This window comes from Engraulis encrasicolus, unplaced genomic scaffold, assembly GCF_034702125.1.
Source record: "Engraulis encrasicolus isolate BLACKSEA-1 unplaced genomic scaffold, IST_EnEncr_1.0 scaffold_97_np1212, whole genome shotgun sequence".
Lineage (NCBI taxonomy): Eukaryota > Metazoa > Chordata > Actinopteri > Clupeiformes > Engraulidae > Engraulis > Engraulis encrasicolus.
The window spans coordinates 153,414-177,500 of record NW_026946335.1 but is presented as its reverse complement, the minus strand read 5'-3'; the positions used below and the strand labels follow the sequence as shown (position 1 = coordinate 177,500).

The window sequence follows — 24,087 nt, the reverse complement described above, 5'->3', positions numbered from 1 at the left end:
TCGTCTCTTGCGCTTTACGCAGATTCGAATGGCATCAGCAGCATTCAAAGCGCAGACGGGTGCGCCCCGTCAAAATCTCGTCATTCATTTACCATACATCAGCTATAACGGGCGGGGCGTTGTCAGATGACCAGGGAAATAAAAGCAAAATGACAGTTCATGACTGACAGCTGTTCGCGCCGCCACCTTGACATTGGCAACTGATGAACATGACGTCGATAATATTCATATCGTTACGAGGACAGAATCAATCTGCAAATTTGATGACCAGGGCGGGCAGCATTGCACCCGGTTGAGAAACTGCTTTTCCTGAAGACTATAGCTATTAGCTAAAATAGGCTTACCTTCTCTCAAGTTCACACCATTTGCACCTGCTGCGACATTCGTGTTGTTCACATTCGTGACGTTTTCAGAGATTGAGGGGGATTCATTTCACAAATATGCTTTGCTATCATTTGGATATTTGAACCAACATGTTGGTCTTTTGGGACACTTGTTGTTATGAATATCAAAGACAAATATGATATGGGTTCTATATCACAATTATAGCTAACAAAATGAGATTACCGTATTTTTGTATTTGACTTCGGCTATCACAGTGGCCACACGGAATGGGAATGGGATAACCAGTTAGTCTACTGTGTAGGCCTAGGCTGTAATTTTGACATTTGGGCTCACCTTTCTTGCAAGAAATCAACAGCAGTTGCTTTCCTTCATCTTGTTTCCCCTATCTCTCTTGCCTTTATATTCTTTTTGTGAAAGCCTGGTGTTTTAGACATCTTTCATTGTTAACCGGCTCCTGCGTTTAATGCATGAAGCGAGTGAGTGTTGATTCCGCATATTGTACAATCAAAAGTCCGCGAGAGGGCGAGCTAAACCAATGCGTACTAATAATGGGGGTGTCTGATATAGATTATAGCCTATTTTCAGGCTATGATGTCCAATTTAATAGATGTATTTCCAGAGAACATTGGAATTACATAGATTACCAACATGTATTGACATTATTTTTAAAAAAATAAAAAATAATGTTTAAAAAAACGAAAGAAGAAGAACATTTTCCTTAGGGGGCCCCCTGGTGGGCCCCCCAGGTGGGCTGGGCCCTAAGAATGAGTCAGGGGTTTCCCCCCCTGTTCCACGCCACTGTGTGTGTGTGTGCGAGTGTGTGTGTGTGTGTGTGTGTGTGTGTATGTGTGTGTGTGTGAGTGTGAGTGTGCGCGCATGCCTGTGCATGTGTGCGTGTGCGTGTGCGTGTGCGTGCACGCGCATATGTGTGTCTGTATGCACGTGTGTGTGTGTCTGTATGCGCGTGTGTGTGTGTCTGTATGCGCGTGTGTGTGTGTCTGTACTAAAGGGCTGGAATGTGCTGTTGAACTACAAACGGCCTAGCCTGTGGTTCTTTATTTCATTGAAACCCATTATGAAACATAGAACGTAGAACTACATAGAACTACAAAAATGGCCACTACAGGTAGCCTAGTAGTGTGTGGTCCTTTAAGGGCTCTGCATACTTCACGTGCGCACTTTGTCGCGAGTGGCGCGAGAACCATTAATGACGTCATCACTTGCGACAGACTATTCATACTTCAAAAGCGCCTTGCTCGCATTGTCGGAAGTGCCCTCTGCTGTTCATGAGAGAAACGGCAGTATTTTTCGCAACTCGCAGCGTGAGTTCTACTGATGTATAAAATAGAAAGCCAAACACGGCTGCTGTAGGGTTACTGAACGTCTGACTTGTGACTTACCACATTGAAACATATATTTTTTGTTGTAGCCTACATTGCCAGATAATTCCAAGACCATGTGAGAGCATTGTTCTGGCGGCAGAATTTATAAATAGATCGCCGAACACAACGTGCTTCTGAACAAAGTAAACAATTGTTTCACTGAACAACATTTAAGAGAGAAGATAAAATAACTCTGACATTTTATTATCCTCAAAATGATGCAGGATCCATTCTGTAGTAGCCTACAGTAGTTGTAGCCTCTCTTCGCAACTCCTGCTTTGTCTGCCTATCTGCGTGGTCGCTGGTGGCGCACGACAAGTTAGAAAAATCCTCGTGTGCACGACGTGGCGACACGCGCCGAATTTTGAGCTTACGACGGGGGGCGTGTCGAAATTTTAGGTCACGTGACGGCGCGCGCCATCGTCGTGAGTGAAGTATGAAGGAGACTAGCACCACTCACGACTAGTATGAATCCCCCTTTATCCAATTGAAACCCATGATAAGACATGGCTATAGAACTGCAAAAATGTCCGCTGACCTGACTAGTGTGTAGTATTTCCTCCTATTGAAAAACATTATGTGTATTTATGTGTGCTGCTGGACAGCCTCTTCCTGCAGATGAACCTGTCAACGATGTCATTCAAATGAATCATCGAAGAACCTTTAAAGGCTCTTCAGCTTACCACCGTGAAGGAAGGAACTTATCACAGGAACCTTTTTAGAAATATAAACCTGGCAGTTAGGTTTTTCTCAGGAAGAGCCCAAATGCAGCACACAAAAAGTCCAGGGAAAGTCAGGGGTTTATTAGAACTCGAAACTAGGAACAGAACAAAGCTCAAGGAATGAGAAAACAAAAACTCACGAGGGGGAAAAACTATCATAACCTACACAGAACACGGGATAACAGTTACAGGATACAGGGATAAACGTACAGGTTTCACGGACAGCGATTCGACACAACTGGACAAATGATTCCACGCAAGACAACAGAAACACAGGACCTAAATACACAGTGAGGAATTACTAAGAGGCACACGATAGGGCAGGAGACAACAGGGAGCAGGTGGCAAGACTACAAAGAGACGAGTGAACAATTACAAAGATCACAGAGGGCAGAGGGGCAAACAAGGAACCAAATGGGACAATCAAACACAAAATCAAAGACAATAACAAATGGACACGAGCAGGGCAGACGATAGGATAAGACACAGGTGGAGACAATGACCAGGGCAAACGAGACTAACTAGAGCAGGTGAACGCAATGACAAACAAGGTAAGCAGATGCAGACAGTGACTGAAGGCAGGCATGGGTAACAGGAGGATAACAAGGAAACGAGAAAAGGGGCAGGTACCAGATGGAAACAATCAGGAGAACTAAGCAAGGCAAACGAGACAAGAGGACCAGGTGACACAAACAAGGGGTGGGACAGAACACATGACAGGAAAACACAAAAGCACATGGAAAGGGAAGGTGACAGGTCAAAAACGTAAACCAAAACACAAGGAAACCAAAACGGAGCACAAGAGGGGAAAGACATCAAAACACAAGGGTCCAAAAACAAGACATGTGGGTCCGGATCCTGACACTGGCGTTCTCAGAGGAGCCTTGTTTTAGACAAATAAACAAACAAACAAAATGAGGGTCAACGCATACTAACTAGACATAGCATCAGCAACGAGAGGGAAAAGAAACGGCAAGAAAGAGTAAGGGAGGGACAGAGAAAGGGAGAAGATGAGAAAAGGAGAGCAAAGAGTTGGGGGAGAGAGGGGAAGGGAGGGGGAGGCTACAGAGAGAGAGAGGGGGGATTGGGAGACTACAGAGAGAGAGAGAAAGGGATGGGGAGGCTACAGAGAGAGAGAACTAGAGAGAGTAGAGGGTAGAGTACGACAGCTCTATTCTGAGAAGGCATGCTCCCACGCAAGGCAAGGCACTCCCACGTTTCAAACTAGCCAATCACAGCTCACTCTTGTTCCCTCTGTAAAAGTGAAACTAATATATTATCTATTAAACTTTATGATACAGTGTATGCCACAGAGACCGGAGGACCTGCTGAGACCATAGTATTCAGACACAAAAACACCACCACACACTTTTCGAGATCAACTCCCTTCAGTAAGTAAGATTGAACATATTTTGGGTACTGTACCTGTATGTGTAGGCGTAATCTTTTGACATTCAGAAAAACGTATGACTGAGAAATATCTTTCATCAAATTATTTTCCAAGACGTTGAGATGCTAGCTAGTCAAACAAGGATGTTTTTTTTGTTTTAGGCCTACATGCTGGGTACTTGTTGACATAGGGGTACTAATCTGAAGAGATCATGGTCAAAACATCGTTCTGCCATAAATAAATGTGCGCTGTGTGTTTGAGACAGATTGAAATGCAGAGATACAGGATTCACAAGTCTAGGGTTTGTTTAGCTTTGGTGGCAGAGGCTGTTTTTTTAGTCTACTGTGTTAAGCCTTGGAGGGTGTCACTCCCCCATTTCTTCACTCTTCGGAGCAGTGTTAATTTCGTCAACCATGACTATGACTAAAATATTTCGTCAAAGCCCTTTTTTGATTTTCGTCATTTAGACTAAGACTAAGACTAAATTGGGAAGGCAATGACTAAAATATGACTAAAACTAAAATTGATTTTCGTCATTGTGACTAAGACTAAGACTAATTTTTTAAAAAACTGACTAAATTAACACTGGTGTTAAATACAACAGAGAAAAAGAGAAGCAGTGTGTGAAGAAGTTTCATTCTGCACAGTGTGATACATGTTAAAAAGAGAAGCAGTGCACGGAGAAGGTTTATTCTGTCCAGTCAATGATATATGTTAAAAAGAGAAGCAGTGTGTGGAGAAGTTCTATTATGTACAGTGTTGACTAAAATGACTAAAAATTGACTAAGACTAAAATTGATTTTCGTCATTTAGACAAAGACTAAGACTAAATTGGGAAGGCAATGACTAAAATGTGACTAAGACTAAAATTGATTTTCGTCATTGTGACTAAGACTACGACTAAATCAAAAAAAGCTGACAAAATTAACACTGCTTCTGAGTTTCATAAAAGATAAAATAACCCTAACACACATTAGTGAATAATCTCTTCTGTCTCTCCAGCTTTCAGTGGTGCAAAACACTATAACTATGCAAACCTGACCTGTTTAAATTCACACATGAGTGTAACAGACCCGTCCAAAGACCAGAAGGAGACCAGGGGTTCAGCTGCTCGGTTTATTGTCTGCATTCATGAAAACAAATATACATGACCAGGGCATCCGTCACTCGACTGCAATTACTCCAGCGTGGGGCGATCTAGCTGGCTTACAATTCAGAGTAACAAAATGGCAGACATACAGCGAGCATACTGAAGTTTCATGAAGTTAAGAGAACAATCATAAGTCTTACACAATTTACAACAACGTACCTGCATTCATGAAAACAAATATACATGACCAGGGCATCCGTCACTCGACTGCAATTACTGCAATATGATTAAAAGAAGAAATACGGAATCAGGACCTTGGTTTCACACCATGCTGCACATCATAGCAGGGTACAAAGCATGTGAACACAGAAACACGACAGCTCGATTTATAACAAGTTTACATCGAGTTGAAACATTACTTTTTCAGAGAATCATTTAATACTGCTTATCTACTTTCATATTCAGGAAAGGACTCGTAGTCACAGCACATCCATTCAATAAAATAGAATGTTTTACCCGGAGCGCTACTTAACACTGCTTACCTCCAGCGTGGGGCGATCTAGCTGGAGGTACGGAGGGCGCAAGCACCCAAGAGGCACGAACGCGAAAAGCAGTCGTGAAGGCCCATGGTCAACTAAGATGAATGCGGTACAACATGCAAAATAATTCCAAAAACCAATAACATTGTGAAAACAGAAAACAGATTTTGTGAGGATTCACTTAATACAAAAAGAGTATATTTTAACTCCGTTACATGGGCAAAAGATGGACCATATTTTTGTCTGTGCATATAACTACAGGTAAGAAGGAACAAACCTGCTGATTATGGGTTACTGGCATTGTGATGATCAGCAGAATACAAGAAAAGCATTCCATTATTGTAAATGACTTACAGAGTTACGGTACAGCAGTGATGTGACTGAAGCTAAACCCCATGTTGATTGGCAGACATATTGAATACAATGCCTCTGTGTGTTGCTACAGTACTTGGCGAGGACAAAATCATAGCCAACATCACCAGCAGATACAAAGTGCACAGAAAATGTGCAGAACAAGAAGTGCAGATGTTAAGTGGGGTTGGGGTTAGGTTTTTTTGTAAAGTACATTAGACTAGAGTAGAGCAGAGCAGTGTTTCTCAACTGGTGGGTCGCGACCCAAAGATGGGTCGCGGAGGGGTCATGGGTGGGTCGTGGAGCCTTGGTGTAAAAAAAACGTAATTCTAAANAAAAAATCCAACTTTTCCTGCAACAATTTAAAACTTTTATTTTGATAGGCTAGTGAACTCCGTGTCATCTGTCGTCATAGATACAATCTGAATGTTTATGCGAGATAGATAGCGTGCAAACAGTCATTCGAGTCTTGGTTACATTTTGAGAATTGCATTGAATTGACTTGAACGCTAAAAAAATTGGGTCGCGACCGAATGAGAGTGTAAAATGGTGGTCAAGACTTTTCCAGTTGGGAACCACTGGAGTAGAGTATCTTTTACTGATCCCAGGGGGAAATTAAGGTGTCAAGTAGCATACACACATAAATAAAGACATTGCCCACAAGACATAACACACATATTTACACATAAAATAATCATATATAGCTCACTGTTACATACATTTTGCCAAGGCATCTCTCTCTCTCTCTCTCTCTCTCTCTCTCTCTCTCTCTCTCTCTCTCTCTCTCACACACACACACACACACACACACACACACACACACACACACACACACACACCCACACACACACACACCCACACACACACACATACACAAACACACACAAAAATAAAGTGTACATAGTGTAACCTGTGCTGTGTGGCCAAGACAAAGTTACCACCAAAGTGTCCAGGAGAATCAGTAGTTCGGGGGGTTACACACGTCACCAACTGTGTCTCTCTCCACACACACACACACACACACACACACACACACACACACACCCACACACACACACACACACACACACACACACACACACACACACACACACACACACACACACACACACACACACACACACAAGCAGCTGTGCATTCCACTGAAGAGGAGTCGAAGGGTAAAGAGTCCAGGTAAATAAAGTGTGCAGGAGTGGGATTGTTTATGCAGTCCAGCCCCCTATAATGACGATCTCTCTTTGTGTGTCCTTCTGTGCAATGTTGAATAGCTGGATGGCCCTGCGTACAAAGGACTTCCGCAGCCTGTCTGTCTTGCAGGAGATGGCGCGCAGTCTGTAGCTGAACAGGCTTCTCTGGTTGTCGAAGACTGGGTACAGGGGGTGCTTGTAGTTGTCCAAAATAGAGTCCAATCTGCTAAGTGTCCTCTTGTCAGCAGTGTTTGTGAGGGCATCCAGTTATGTGCCTACAACAGACCTTGCTTTCCTCACCAGCCTGTCAAGCCGTCCAGCATCTCTCTTCCTAATGCTACCACCACAGCATGCCACAGCATAGGAGAGCACACTGGCCATGGCAGACTGGTAGAACATCTGCAGGAGTCTGTTGCAGACATTGAAAGATCTCAGCTTTCTCAGAGCACACATTAGCACACGGTTACAGTAAATAGCGAGCCAGACAAAGAAAAAGGGTCTTCATGCAAGAGGGCAAAGGGAGCAGTGTGACGGGAGAGCATGCTCAGGGTACCTCAGTCATGGAGGAGGATGGGGGAGAGCACTGGGTAATTAATCCCCCCACCAACCTGGCCTGGCAGGTTGGGAGTCGAACCTGCAACCTTTGGGCTATAAGTCTGACACCCTTACCGCTTGCCCATGACTGCCCTATCTATCTTGTATTGTTACAGTGTTTGGCAGACATGTTGAAGGTGCTGACTCTGTGTGCTCTCATCTCTGGAGCCATGTGGGTTGATGCCCAAGAGAAAGGTAGGCCTATTACCCGCCAGATGCCCAAGAGAAAGGTAGGCCTATTACCCGCCAGAGAAAGGTAGGCCTATTACCCGCCAGATGCCCAAGAGAAAGGTAGGCCTATTACCTGCCAGAGAAATTACAGATAAAAGCACCACTGAATAGACACTTCAGGCCATAGGTACACATTATAATTACTTTCTCTCTCTCTCTCTCTCTCTCTCTGTCTCTCTCTCTCTCTCTCTCTCTCTCTCTCTCTCTCTCTCTCTCTCTCTCTCTCTCTCTCTCTCTGTCTCTCTCTGTCAGATGACTTCACAGTCCAAACCCCCCAGAAGTCCATCTTAGCCCCTTCCGGTTCCTCTGTGATGTTGCCATGTCAACTGTCTCCGCCCATGAACTAGCTCTGATCTAAAACCCGGAGGAACCGGTTGGAGAGCCGGATCAAGACCTCATCCGAACAGACCGGATGGCTGTCGTGCATTGATCCGCCAAAGGCGGGTCAGACGGCATTTCATTAATATGTGAACAATCAAGATCCACATGCTGCTAGGGATCCACATGCTGCTAGGGATGTTAACCGGTAACCAAGATCCACATGCTGCTAGGGATGCTAACCGATAACCAACATCCACATGCTGCTACGGATGCTAACCGATAACCAACATCCACATGCTGCTACGGATGCTAACCGATAACCAACATCCACATGCTGCTACGGATGCTAACCGATAACCAACATCCACATGCTGCTACGGATGTTAACCGGTAACCAAGATCCACATGCTGCTAGGGATGTTAACCGGTAACCAAGATCCACATGCTGCTAGGGATGTTAACCGGTAACCAAGATCCACATGCTGCTAGGGATCCACATGCTGCTAGGGATCCACATGCTGCTAGGGATGTTAACCGGTAACCAAGATCCACATGCTGCTAGGGATGTTAACTGGTAACCACGGTAACCAACATCCACATGCTGCTAATCATCTGGTTCTCCCAGAGACATTGGAAAATTGGAATCTTATGCAAGCCGCCACCAAACGCCATAGACAGTAGAGACCTGTTAGGAGACCGACCTTCAGGTAGGTGTGGTTTGATTTACCTTTCCAGGGCTCCAGACTAACTTTTTGCACTGGTTGCACTGGTGCGCCTAAACATTTTTTTTAGGTGCACCAGCACAACATTTAGGTGCATCCAAGTGTTTTCACCACCCCATACACACACGCACCTCAGCTTTAAAAAATAATAATTAAAAATAATAACAATAGCTAATAATAGCAACAATAATAGAATTCTTCCGAATGTGCTCCTTATAAAAGACATGACCGTAGGCTACCTAACTAACACATCTTGGCTACAAGCAGTTTGGCTGGTAGAAAAGACCAAATTAGTAGCCTTTTAGTCAGTAGTGTTTGACAAGTAAGATAAACATAGGCCTACCTGCCTTTTCTGCAATAAGACTATGCACACGGCACAAGGAAGCACAGTTACAATATGAAGATAGATAGATGGATGGATAGATAGATTTTTTTTAACAAACCCTGCTAAAAATGTCATGATTTTTAAAATCATTAGACACAAATAGCCTAGTCTATGTTTACAGTGGTATCCGCTGTGAATTGGGTTTGATATTTCCCCATTTTTGAGCGCTCTCCCTCTGCATGATTGTGTTGTCTAAGCGCTATGAACAGACACGACAGCACTAGTGCGCTCGCTCGCTCACTCACTCTCTCTCTCTCTCTCTCTCTCTCTCTCGTGCTGTCTCGAGGTGCATGAACGATGCCTTGCCGACTGATAGGCAGTATGTAGCCTGCCCTAGTCGCTATCAAAAAACTCTCACAGAAGTCCCGACAGATTAGCGAGTCACCTGTTGTACTTTGGCCAGCTCTGCACGCGGCAGAAACGGGCAATTATCCGCAGCCGTCTGCGTTTTTGTGTGGCAATGTTTAATATCCGCTCAGGCCATTTAGGTTTTCCCCGTGATTGTGACTCTCTCGTGTTTAAAATATCCTCAAGTCATTTTACTGTTTTTACCGTGCTTGTAACTCTCTCGTCCGTTGCAAAATTCGCCTGGTTGAGAACACAAAACTCGCTGGCACATGTGAACTCGGATATACGTTGAGTCGAACATTCTATTCTGAAACGTCGGGCTGCCTGTGAACGAGGAAGGGGGAGTAAGCTACCGGTAGTTCAGCGGAGTTGAAGGAATGACCGCATCGACACGTTTTATTGTAGAATGACTATTCAGTTTATGTCCATTATTGTTTAGTAATTGATTTTGTTCTACTGATGGCTGGTCGCACCGGTGCGCCTAAAAATATTTTTCAGGCGCACCATTGAAAAAAATGGTCGCATATGCGACCAAATTGGTCGCACTCTGGAGCCCTGCTTTCTTTTAGAAAATCTTTCATTCAACCATCATTTCATCTGGTTGAATTCTTTTGATTGGCAGCAGATGCGCATCTTGTCACCAGGCTAGGCAGGCAGCCACTTGGGGCCCCCAAGCCCCTAGATAGTGAATAACAGCCCATATCTTACTACAGTGGTGGTGATTTTGGTGCAAATGTTCGTTCTTTAGCATTTTCGCTTGGGGCCCCATCTGACCCTAGAATCGCCTCTGATTGGCAGGCAGCCAAATGCAACTACCGTCCTATCAGGACTTGATCTCAGCATTGTTCAGGTACGGATCACCTTACTAACCACTTTGACCCATAAAGAGTGTACATACATCTCAAAGCCATAAAATCAATAAATGTGTATACCTGGGGTCACAATGATCGCTGTAGACTCTGTGTTGATTCCCTTCTCTGCTGTCCCTGGAGGATAAAATGCCCATGAGTATTTTTTATTTTAAAAGTATGCAATCTGAGTGACAATAATTAAACATAGAAAAGCTGTTTATCCTCCACATCCCTGAACCTTACAATCTAGTGCAGTGTTAACGGGAATAACCTAGTTGAAGAAATGAAGGTCGATCGCCAGAGCAACACAGACATAGATATTTAATTTGCATTTAGAATGGTGCAAGACTAACGTTTTGACACGACGTCAAAAGACAAGAAATACATATGTACCTGTTTTTAACGTGTTTGTTTCTTTGTCTCGTGGTGGTGTGTCAGGTCTTTTTTCTGCGTTACCTTTAACAATCAGATGATTAAAAACAGTGATTTACAACATACGGTGAGGTCTAGTTTCATTATCAATAATGTTCAGCCTCAGTGAGATGTTGGTATTTTGATTTGAGAAGCTGTCAATCCAAATAAGAACAAATAAGCGCTTAAAATCAAATCAGTGAAAATGTAATAATGTTAGTTCAGGGTGATATGTGGTTTCATACAATACTTTGCTACCTCAGTGGTGGGATGTTGTAAAAATGACTTCAGGGTAGGTACCTATTTTATCCAGCAGAGTCTCTCCTGATGACATGAAAATAACAGGAAGAATAGGAGGTCCAATTCATAACTTTTTACATACCATTTGTACATGACATTACATTACACCATCAAAACATGTTACAAACAACTGAACTAGCATTAATCATTTAATCTCATAGGGTCCATCTAGCACCTCGTTAGACCCATAACATTTAATAAAAACATATAAACTTATAAAACATTCAATAATAATTGTTCACTTGTAAGGGACTGCTCATTATTTATTTTCGGGGTCATCGGAAGATGTACACCTCTGATCATCAAATTTTGCATGACCCTACACTAACAAGCTTCAAAAGTTTGATAACCCTCCCTGCCGTCAAAAAATGCATGAACCTCCCCTAGGGACTCTTGGTGGTATGCAGACATTACCTTGGATACTGTGGCTCTTGATACATCACAAAGATTTGCTGTCTCGGTCAAAGATGCAACAGTTACACATGTACCAAGAATTTCTCCTTTTTGACATGTCACCTATAATGTTGTGTGCATTGCAAAATTTTGAGCAAAAATGTGCTCTCACCCTGCTAATTGAATCTTCACACATCACTTTACTGGTGCAATGTGCCATTAATTAAGATTGGCCCACAGGTTGGTCCACTTGAGCCATGAAACGTCCCACACTAAAATGACAGGTGTCTCAGATATTTTGTCAAACCCCTGTATATATCTATGCATGCCGTGTACAGCCTACCGGTACATTTCATCATTCCAATTCGTCCATTTATGACCAGATGTGTGCCTCAAAGGCGCCCACTGACGGTTAAGGTTAGAGAAAGGTCTAGGTTCACGTAACCTCATTAACATAGTATAAGCTCAAGGTCAAAAAGTACCGCCTGGTCAATGGTAGTCAGACATTGATGAGTTGGGATGAGACTGTGTGGCTAAAGCATCTCTTTAAAGAATTTAAAAGTACTGAACTGAACTGTCTTACTAACCAAGTGAGTGTGTGTGTGCGTGTGTGTTGTCTTTTCTCCCATTGAAAGCCATTATATGACATTGCTATTGAACTACAAAAATGGCCTCTTCGGGTAGCCCCTTCGGGTGTCCTCTTTTCTCCTATTGAGGTAATGTCACATTGAAGAAAGCAGCTGTCAACAGTACCTGGCGATGTCTTTGGGGGCCCAGAAATTTGGATGAAGCCTGTATGGATGAAGACCACATGTAGAGTAGGCCTAGAGTAAACTGGAGTAGTAACTATATTGATCCCCGGGGGCAAATTAAGGCCTATGTTCCCTGGGTCCTATGTTCCCTGCCTTTTTATTTATTTTTTTTAAAAGGGTTCTATGTTCCCTGCTGCTTCAAAGTAGACTGGTGCCACATGGCAAAGCGCAGGTTGTTGTTGCACCTCTGACAGGTTAGGTTTAGGGATAGTTTTGGTCAGGGCACAATTTGAAAACTCAGAAACACTGCATTACTGACAGGTTAGGCTTAGAGATGGTTTTGGGAAGGGCACAATTTGAAAACTCAGAAACATTGCATTACTGACAGGTTAGGCTTAGGGGTGGTTTTGGGAAGGGCATAATTTGAAAACTCAGAAACATACAATGCGGGGAACATAGAACCCTTTTTTTAGAAAAAGGGTCCTAAGTTCCTTGGTCCCATACAAAGACAGGGGAACATAGGACCTGGGGAACATAGGACCCAGGGAACATAGGTATGCTCCCATTAAGGCAGATGTAGGAAAAGAGCTAAGTGAGTTTTGTTGTTCCCATACAAGTTACACCTACAGTACATTATAGATTTTCGCGGAGGGCATCAGAACTATACACTTACCCTTTGGAACCCTACTCTTGATAGTTTACCTGTCTTGTGGGCCACAAAAATCCCAATGAGCACAGCCACCAACACCAGCAGGGTCACAACGAAGGCAGCGGTCAGCGCTCCTACACATGAGAAGAATATCACACAAAACATTCATTGGTACTTGTCTGAAGACCAAGTTGTCCAACCTGAAGCGCTCAAGCCATTTCAGTCAGACAGGTATTTAACCCATTGACGCCTAAGGCACCTGCAAAAAAGGGTGCTGAATGCCTAAGCCCTTTTTAAGAAAAGCTGCCCTCAGCCTATAAAAACCTAAACATGTCAGCTTCTGAAGCACATAAAAATATGTACTAAGTTGCATTTCAACGCTAAGACCCTCATCATGGCAGTCATGGGTGAGCGGTTAGGGCGTCAGACTTGCATCCCAGAGATTGCCGGTTCGACTCCCGACCCGCCAGGTTGGTGGGGGGAGTAATCAACCAGTGCTCTCCCCCATCCTCCTCCATGACTGAGGTACCCTGAGCATGGTACCGTCCCACCGCACTGCTCCCCATGGGGCGCCACTGAGGGCTGCCCCCTTGCATGGGTGAGACATGAATGCAATTTCGTTGTGTGCAGTGTGCAGTGTTCACTTGTGTGCTGTGGAGTGCTGTGTCACAATGACAATGGGAGTTGGAGTTTCCCAATGGGCTTTACGGCAGTGGTTTAATCTTTCATTAGAATGTGTTCTTTGATCTCAAACAAACAGAGACTTTTAATAAACTTGTCTCAAATGTCATGAGCCTGAATGTTGCGCAATGCAGCTCCAGCCGCCAGGGCCAATGTTGTGCAACGCAACATCAGGCATCAATGGGTTAAAAGCTGACTTGAGCCGAAGGAAACATTACAAAATCAAAAGAAACATTAAACTTAGCAAGGAGGTTATGTCAGTCCAAAGGAACAATACTGCAAAAGAGGAGCAGGATTTGTGAAAGTCTGGGGCACTTTGATGGTCCTTAGTTAGCACACAGTGGGGCATCCTTTTCTGTGTGTAAGTCAGGGGTAGGCAACTTTCTTGATAAAGAGGACCAACATTTTTCATCACCACTGTCACAGGGCCACATGGTCACATAATTATTTTTTTGTTGTTGTAAATTTATACCCGAGTGTCCTTCATAAACAACCAAGACAAAATTATAAGTTTTAAAGAAAGTGCAAAATACTCTGTGTTTACTGTAATGCTGGTACAAAATATATGTACAAAGGCCTCTTCAGGCAGCCTTGTAGTCTTTTCTCCCATTGAAACCCATTATAAGGCGTGGCTATTGAACTGCAAATATGGCCGTACATGGGCTACATGCCCGTATTTAATAAAGGCTTTTTAACTTTAGTAAGGAGTACCTCAAATAGTGTTGTTTATCTACTCATTCTTTTCATGGAAGTTTGGACGCCCAAATTCTTTTTGATGAGCACCCTTTTTTACTGACTGGATACAGGACCCAGTGAAGCGTTCCCTTTTCTCTTTATTGTTACAAGACAATGAGTGTTGTTGACAGTGTAAGTGCTACTATTTCAGAATTGTCACAATAGGACATAACTGAATTGCCAAGACTACCTCTTTTTAATATACAGTATGTTCTATGTATGTCTGCTGTTGCCCAGTCTTGCACTGTATACACTGTATGTCTGTATGGGTATTGTATAGGTACTCTAGGTGTCTATGTCCAATTGTCCATGTCCACACCTAGAGTCCAGAGTCTATGTCTGTCTGCATGGGAAAGTAAGAAACGTACTTTCAATTCTTTGTATGACCAGTGCATGTAAAGAAATTGACAATAAAACCGACTTGACTTGACTTGACTTGACTTGACTTGATCCCTACTGGTGGAGGTGTGGGGTAAGAGAGCACTGGTTAATTACTTCCCCCACCATAGTGCAGGTTCAATTTTCCCAAAAAAAGAGGTTTAGGAACATTTCATATAGATTTTTCCAAATTGTGTTTATTATCAACTACAAACCACATAGTCTTTGAATCTACCTGTTTCCAATTTTTTTCTGAGGTGGAAATACCCAGAATCCAAGACGGCGGATATGTGGATATGTGGTCATATTGTAACAGAATTGAATGTAATTGAAAGAAACATGTCATATACATTTTTGCAAATGGTGTTTTTTATATTTCTAAGACCCCCTGAATACAAAACAACCCGTTTCCATCCCCCCCACCCCAATTAACTACCAAAATCCAAGATGACTGACATGACATGTAGCATAGATTACATATTTTGTGTTTTAAGGTCTCTGTCATTGCTTTTCTTGTATTTGTAATATTCACAATGGATAAAGGGCTCTTCAGTCAGCCATTACATGAACTTTATTCATAAAATATTTATTCTGTTGTATATATTCAGCATGACAAAAAAAAGCATTGAACGCCTATTTATATGACTAGGTAATGTGTCTCATCCTATTTATTTGTAGGATCCTCTCTGAATACAAAACAACTTTTTTTTCTATTATCCCTTTACTTTTAGAAGCAAAATCCAAGATGGCTGATATTATAGCAAAATAAGGACATTTGGTGTTCTAAGGTCTATAAAGCCATTCTGCCGTATTGTATGCCTATTGGCAATATTTTGATATATACATGAAATGTTATCAACTTTTATCTCATCTTTTGTCAAACTTTAGCATGGCGTCCTAAAACCCTTGAACTAGCAAATATCCTGGATCTCCTCTAAGCTTATATCTGAACTGACCCCTTTTCCAATTGGTTTATTTGAATGTATTATTTATTTGTAGACGGGGCGAGTTTAGGATATTTTTAGTAGGGCCACGCCCCCACAGTGACTTGGCTCGGCCCCACTAGCCCAGGAGCCTTTTAAAATATTAGATGTGAATTGTATTGGAAATGAATTCAATTGCGCAGTCGCTTTGTCCCTGCGCAATATTCAGCTGCGACTGCCCCGTCTGGCAACCCTGTGTATGAACTTCAAGAAAGGTCTTGTGACGAGTCTGCTACACCTCTTCTGATTGGATCTTCATGCAACTGTTTGCCGCCAGAGTTGTGTTCAGTTATGATTTTTGCAAAAGTAGTTCCTGGATTTATCATGCAGAACCCAAATCCGTGCATATAGAGCTCTTCAGCGTTGACGTCAACTTGTATGCGGCGTTTGGACTACCGGTTCCATGGCGATTTTTTACATTGCAAAACGCCATAGAGATTCAGGTTTGGCAAAAATATAAGTTGCACGGCAACAACGAACATTAGCGTGTCCCCGCATCCCTTTCTCATTAGTGGAACGGATCGTATGATCATGTTGGTGTATTCACATGTTAAATCATGACGATTATAATTCAATATTGCTAACCCCTTTCTGATCATTAAAACTTCCGAACTACATACTTTCCTTTGGTTGCCATGGGTACAACCCTCCGCACGTACATGCCGTTAGATACAGGCGCCACTTCTGTAGTCGCCAAAAGCTTCCGGGTTTAGCATATGGACGCAACATCGTATTTATGTCGAAGTTTGACACAAAATGATCAACCATGTCATACCTACAGCCTATTTTTAACACCCTCGACAGTTTGCGGGGGTTCGCTAAGCGCGTGCTTGCACTCGGAGCTTATTTGAAATTTACCCCTATTCATTCTCAATGGAGGCCGGAAGCCGATACGAACCAGGAAGTCCTTAAATGCTAACATGAAAGACTACAATCTACTACATGCTTCCGCGTTACTGAAGAACTCTATTCTTGTGATGAGAAGGTATGATGAAGTGGTGTAGGCTACTGTCGTGCTATGTGCAGACTATAGCATTGATTGTCATCATAACTGACATAATTTTGTAAGCTGCTAAATGTTGGTTAAAAAAAAAAAGTGTTGCAATGAAAGACCATTAAAATCGTCCATTATTAGGTTGTGGATATCCGTGAAACATGCTTAACATAGGTAGCGGTGGCTAAGATTTTGTCAGGTGGTGCCTTGCGACGCACAATAGCCTACGTTCACTTTCGCCAGTGTTATGGGGCTCTCTGTTGACCATGCAAGGTGAGTCAGTCAGAATCACAAAAGCTTGAGGTAGCAAGATAACGGAAAGGGGAGTCAAATACAGATGGAATACAATGCATAATCAACCTAGGCCTACTGTGGAAACCATGCCATTTCTTTGCAAATGTATGAGAAAAGAAATCAGAGTAAGTTACAAATGATGAGGACACAAAATAGGGGTTGTTACTACTAATAGCCTACGCTACCATCAGGACAGTCAAAATTATATATCTGCCAGGCAGCGTTCAGAAGTTGTGACTCGAGGGTATGAAACATGCTTCAGCCTTGGAATTGGCAAATCTCGGCTGAAAATTATATTACGGCGAGTCACCATTACATTGATAGTCGAGGTTCGCCCATATGCAGGGGAGGTTTATCCATATTTTGGTGATGCTATAGGCCTAATTGTGATGTGAGAATGCGGGCTCTCCAACTTCTCTGACTACCAGCAGTTCATTTTTGTCCTCTCTAGAGGACATTTGTAAACTGCAATATCTCCCACCCCATACACACTACTGTGCTAACTCCCAATGGTCTTTAAAGAGGACATTCAGAGCTTTCCAATGATACCATGTGTGTAGGGGTGGGGTTTTGGGAACTTTCTATTTCTTTGCAAGGAAAATGGTGTCCATTAAAAATAGGCCGCGAAAGTAAATGCATAATACTTTAAAGTGGGCAATTATTGTCTTAAACCATCATCTTTATATGTTATTTCAATCTCTTCAGAGTACAATTAAACCATTTCTAAATTAATGTAACATTATTTAATTCCCATATTTAGGCGTTAAAGAAATGTGCTCTAAAATGGACATTGGTAGTGACATCTTCCATTTTGTTAGTATTTTTCCAGTCAGAAAGTCAGTATCAGAATCAGAAGGAGAGACACTTTACAGCACATTATTGATAAATAATCCTAGATGTGATGTTTGAGGAAGATGCTGAAGATTCAGAGACCTCTTAGGATTCATTTCAAGCAGGAAAAGTAGAATCAGAACAAGCAGAACGTTTCCTATTGATGCATTTGTCGCCCCATGTGGAGCATGACTCTGATGTGTGTCTGAACTTTGCAGGACAATATTTCAACCAAAAATTAAATTAAGACTAAATTAATCCTATAGACATGAACACATGTTTGTTCCAGAGATAATAACCCATATTTCACACATCAGAACTATAAAATTAGTCAACTCTGGTGAAAGTTCTCAGTTGAGGGACCACATGTCATTCAAGCTTCAACTGCAAGTCCAGTTGCTTAAAACAAAATTGCTTTGACTTGAGATGACCTGCATGAATGATAATGGTCACAGACACATCCAGTTTCCACCTCAAACCAATAAAACACTCATTGTTAACTCATAAATGCTCAAATTTACTAATAATTAAACTGATTGTTATGCTTTTTCATCCAGATTGATTGATAGCAATTAAGGTACATTTTCAATGTACGGCCTTCCAATGTCCACTGTAGTGGACACATTAAATCTTTAAAATAAAAAATAAAAATTCGAAAAAAATGTTGTCAATCTCATTTTTTGCCTTCAAACAATTGGGGGAGTAAAAAAAAGCAAAGATTTTAAAACTTTTTTTCCCCTGGTAGTCAGGAGGTTAGCCTACTGATTTTAATGATTGGGAACTGTGTGAAGTGTATTGTTATTGTTATTGGAACATACTGGCTCGGAATGAGGAGTGACGTTGGTGCCCGCGTGGTTTCTACTGTCCATTTACATGTGTGACAGGGAGCGCGCACCTTGTTGGAAGATTCTCATCATCGGCATGACTTCTGGCAGGGGATGTTTTAATTGTTATTTTTATGTTTGCTTGAGAAGGAGATGTCAGATTTTAAAAAGTCACAATGAATATTTATCTGTTGAGCTACCGATTGTAACTGTGATTTGTGGTGCAGCGCACATGAGAGAGAAAACTCTTCTGACTATTTTTAAGTCACTCAATGGCCTAGCCCTAAATAAATATATTGCAGATATGCAGTAATACCATCCAATTAGGAGTCTTAGTTCTTCAGTGTCTCTACTTGTTGCATTTAGCCATTATGCTGCCAAATTACTGTACCTGTAGAGCTGCCCTAACAGTAGGAAATCAAGTTTTGACAAAAAAGCTTAAAGTGGTAGTTCGCTATTTTAGACATTAAGCCCTGTTTGTGTGACTTCTGGGGTGAAGTAGAGATGTTCTCATCACAATTTTGACATTTGGTGCTGAACGGAGCATTTGGGTATCCAAGACTGCAGCCCCCCCACCTTTTCATTGACTCCAATAGAGCACTCAAGCAATCGATTATAAAATGGCATTAAACTTTTGTTTGAGAAGACATGGAACTCACCGTGTGGTCAGTGGTAGACAGCGATAAATTGACCCGAAAATTGCAGCGAAATATGCCTTCTAACTGTTGTTTAGCATTTGGCGGACCTATTTTTCCCCAGACGCCGTTGAATAGCAGTAGACATCCAGCCAGTAGGTAGCGATAGTGTGTTGTTAATGTAGACATCAAGGAGCGAGGTAGAACGGCTATCTTTGAGCGGGGCTGGCTACAAAAACTACAGCTTGCATACAAACCATAGATAGTAACGTAAACAAACGCACCCCCATTTCCGGTCGCGCGGAGTAATACTAGTCAAACCAATACAATCAATGAAGACGGACAATAATGAATATATCTTCTCTGGAAGCGTATTTCGCGGTGATTTTCGAGCCAACGTATCGCTGCCCACCTCTGACCACTCGGTGAGTTTCATGTCTCTGCAAACGAAAGTTTAATGCCATTTTATGATCGATTGCTTGAGTGCTTCATTGGAGTCAATGTAAAGGTGGGGGGGCTGCAGTCTTGAATACCCAAATGCTCCGTTCAGCACCAAATGTCAAAATTGTGATGAGAACATCTCTACTTCACCCCAGAAGTCACACAAACAAGGCTTAATGTCTAAAATAGCGAACTACCACTTTAATTTTCACCTGGCTTTGTATGTACTCTGTATAATACTTCCTATCGACCTACTTTATTATAATATTTCCTTCTCTCTTTTTCTTTCCTCTCAAACACATAAGAACTATGACAACCATTAGGGTGCATATATGACACACAGTAGGCTACCAATCACAAGGATTATGTGGTTAGTCCTTCACTGTTATTTAAAATTGAAAGCCTTTTGAAAACAAAAGCTCAAATCTGAAATAGAAATGGAACAGTTGCTCTGTCAGGTACCTCTGTCAGGTACCACTGTCAGCACCAGGGGCCAGGCCCCCCTAAAGATCAAAAGCTAAAACCGCCCCTGTTTGTAGGCACTTGACAAGTTCCTCAATAGCATAACAGGTGGAGAAGGTGTGATTTATGACAGGAGTGGAGCCCACTGTCCATCATCAAGATGCCTCAGTCTCAGAGGAAGAGCATCTGCGAGCGTCGAGGGAGACACAGTTTAATTTGATTTTATATAAGTAATTGGTATTTTTCTTTCATTATACATTCACACCTGTTATAAGATAAGATAAGCTGAAGCCAACCCTAAAGCATACAGTGCCCTCCATAATTATTGGCACCCCTGGTTGAGATGTGTTAAAAGCCTTAAAATAAATTCAGTGTTTATTGCAGAAGAATACTGTCACACTGAAAATTGTAGGAAAATGTAGCCTTCAACTCAAATGAATTGTAAGAAAATAAAAAAATCCCTGACTAAAAAATAATTATTTTTCATTAAATCACCGGTTCCACAATTATTGGCACCCTTAACAATTCCCAGGAAATAAATATAATTGAAGCATTTCTGTCATTTCTACAGTAGTTTACAAAGTTTACCAGAGTATGTAGGAACATTTAATTAGTAATTCATCACTTCCTGTTTCCCTGGGGTATAAATATGACGTGACACCGAGGCCATTTCTCTTATCCACTCTTAAACATGGGAAAGACAAAGGAACACAGCATACAAGTGAGGCAGATGTGCGTCGACCTTCACAGGTCAGGCAGAGGCTACAAGAAGATTGCCACTCAACTGCAGCTGCCCATATCCACTGTGAGAGGAATAATTAAGAAGTTCAAAACAACTGGAACAGTGGTAAACAAGCCTGGACGAGGACCCAAGTTTATTTTGCCACCACGCACAGTGAGGAGGATGGTAAGAGAAATCAAAAGATCTCCAAAGCTCACTGTTACAGAATTACAACAAATGGTAGCATCCTGGGGTCACAAAGTCTCCAAATCAACCATCAGGCGCTGTCTACATGCCAACAAGCTGTTTGGGAGGCATGCACGGAGAAAACCTTTCCTCACTCACAATCATAAACGCAAGCATCTGGAGTTCGCCAAGCGGTATTGGGGCTTCAACTGGGACCGTGTGCTTTGTTCAGATGAGACCAAGATTGAGCTTTTTGGCAACAAACACTCTAAGTGGGTCTGGCGTACCACGAAAGATGCGCATGCTGAAAAGCACCTCATACCCACTGTGAAGTATGGGGGTGGGTCAGTGATGCTGTGGGGCTGTTTCGCTTCCAAAGGCCCTGGGAACCTTGTTAGGGTGCATGGCATCATGAATGCTTTGAAATACCAGGACATTTTAAATCAAAATCTGTTGCCCTCTGCCCGAAAGCTGAAGCTGGGTCGTCACTGGGTCTTTCAGCAAGACAATGACCCTAAACATATGGCCAAATCTACACAGAAATGGTTCACCAGACACAAAATCAAGCTCCTCCCATGGCCATCTCAGTCCCCTGACCTCAACCCCATTGAGAACCTGTGGGGTGAGCTGAAGAGGAGAGTACAGAGGAGAGGACCCAGGTCTCTGGATGATTTAGAGAGATTCTGCAAAGAGGAATGGCTGAAGATCCCTCTTTCTGTCTTTTCCCATGTTGTGAAACATTGTAGGAGAAGATTAGGAGCTGTTTTGTTGGCAAAAGGGGGTTGTACAAAATATTAACACCAGGGGTGCTAATAATTGTGACACACATTATTTGATGTCAAATAATTATTTCTTTATGTGGGATTTTTTCCCCACTGAATAAATGCACTTGTATTGAAGGTTGGATTTTTCTCTTTTTTTCCATTAAGGTCCATATTATTTAGAAAAAAAATAAAATAATTGGAAGCTAAAAAACACATCTCAACCAGGGGTGCCAATAATTATGGAGGGCACTGTATGCTATGTAGGCCTTGGCCTTGACACAGGCAGCCAATCAAGTATAGGTAGCACTGCATAACAGGTACTGTACCTACATGAAGGAATTCAAAATCTTCTGTGCTTAAATGTACAAATGAATGGCTTCATAGACCTGAAAGCATTATATTAATGTTCATTTTGAAATATAAAATGTTGGTCTCTTGGACTTTGAAATGTATTTAGTTTATGTGATGGCTGACTTCACAGTCATGTAACAAGTATTACCAATAATAGTCAACAATGGCTTTATAGACTTAAAAATACTAGCCTAAATATGCCAATTTTGCAAAATATGATGTCAGCCATCTTGGATTTTGCCACTAAAAATGAAATAACACATTGGAAACAAGTTGTTTAATATTCAATGTTTCCCTGGAAATAAAAAAAAAGATTAACCGAAGAAATTCAAACCTTGAAACAGCATTAATGGAGAATTCTCTGTACACAATTGCAGCCATCTTGGATTTTCCACCAAATATTAAGGAACAAATTGGAAACAGGTGGATTTGTATTCGGAGGGTACTATAAGTTGAAAAAAAAATGCTGAATGGAAAAATCTATATGAAATGTTCCTAAACTTACAATTGAACCTGCACTACCAACCTGGTGGGTCAGGAGTTGAATCGGCAACATTTGGGCTACTAGTCTGACGCCCTAACCACTTACCCATGACTCCCCAAGGTCATGGCCATTCTACAGCACTGCACAGTTCATTGGGTGCAAATCATTTCTCTGAACTTGTGTCCTTTCCTCTGCCCTCTGTCTTTGTTGTCCACTTGGGTAATTTTACTCCGATTTAACATTTAACGCGCAGCAACTTTGGGTATTCTGGTATATGAGATATCATTTGATGAGCCTTTCTAGTCTCTTCAAAGAAGACATTTGTGGACACTGAGAGAGTGTGAATTACACACATAGGCAATGCCAAAAGAGGAAAGACACCACCACACACCCCTGCCACAAGGCCTTGGATGCCCAGTTGTTTTGATGGGTGTGTATTAGCCAGCAACATTGTCAGTGTTATAATATAATGCAGTGTCACTTTCATGTAATGATAAGAAATCTACAGTCAGACATTGTAATTCCTGGACACATGTCTTTATTTCCTTACATTCATTGTTTTGTACATTTTCTTGCAAAAGTTGAGGATATTCTTTTGTATTTTCCCCCACACACATTACATTCATGATTACGTGCTCACATGATTATTTGAATTGAGGTAGGCCTACTGAAATGAGAAAAGAAGGGGGAGAAAAGACTGCACGTTTCTTCTCATTGTCATTCCCCCAGCAGTATCTGCAAAGACCAAAACTGAATGGAATGGAATGCAGACCACTCTCTCTATCCAAAACGAAAACTTAAAACAAACCAAATATTTACAGCATACCAAAGTCATAGTAAGTAGTTATTAAACAAAAATGATTAATTACAAGACTGTCATTATAAGCTTAACATCAAGATGTGGTGCATAGGACTGTTACTGATTAACACATGGGAAATACAAATGCAAATACAAAATGCCATTTAATATAACTGGACATTACACTGTAGCCCGTGGAGTGTGGAAACGTGCATCCCAACATGACTTATAACCTGTTACACAGAGATGTAGATGAACCACTATAACTAAATATTAAAGTTACAATATTACATTACGTTAGGCCTACACTACACTACACTTAGACTATACTGACACTAAATCAATGGAGAGGAACTACTCTAACTAAATGGTTGCAATACTGCATTGCATTACAATTAACTGATAAGTTTATCCGAAGCAACGTATGTTTTAAGTAAATTCAGGGTATTGGTTACAGTCCCTGGAGTGATGTATGGGTGCCTTGCTCAAGGACACTAGAGCTATGGAGTGAGAAGGGTGGGACTCAAACCTGCAACCCTCTGATTTAAAGCCCATCTGCTT

General features: G+C 41.9%; 1 protein-coding gene across 1 annotated transcript in view; it reads right to left on the bottom strand.

The window, feature by feature from the left end:
* LOC134445070 (butyrophilin subfamily 3 member A1-like) overlaps nt 1-24,087 on the bottom strand; it is a 38,317-nt gene that overhangs the window by 6,497 nt on the left and 7,733 nt on the right. Inside the window, exons 10-11 of the mRNA XM_063194183.1 lie at nt 13,017-13,097; nt 10,540-10,593 (exon numbers count right to left, since the gene is read on the bottom strand). Coding sequence (XP_063050253.1) covers nt 10,540-10,593; nt 13,017-13,097 — 135 coding nt within the window. The remainder of the gene's footprint in view (nt 1-10,539; nt 10,594-13,016; nt 13,098-24,087) is intronic.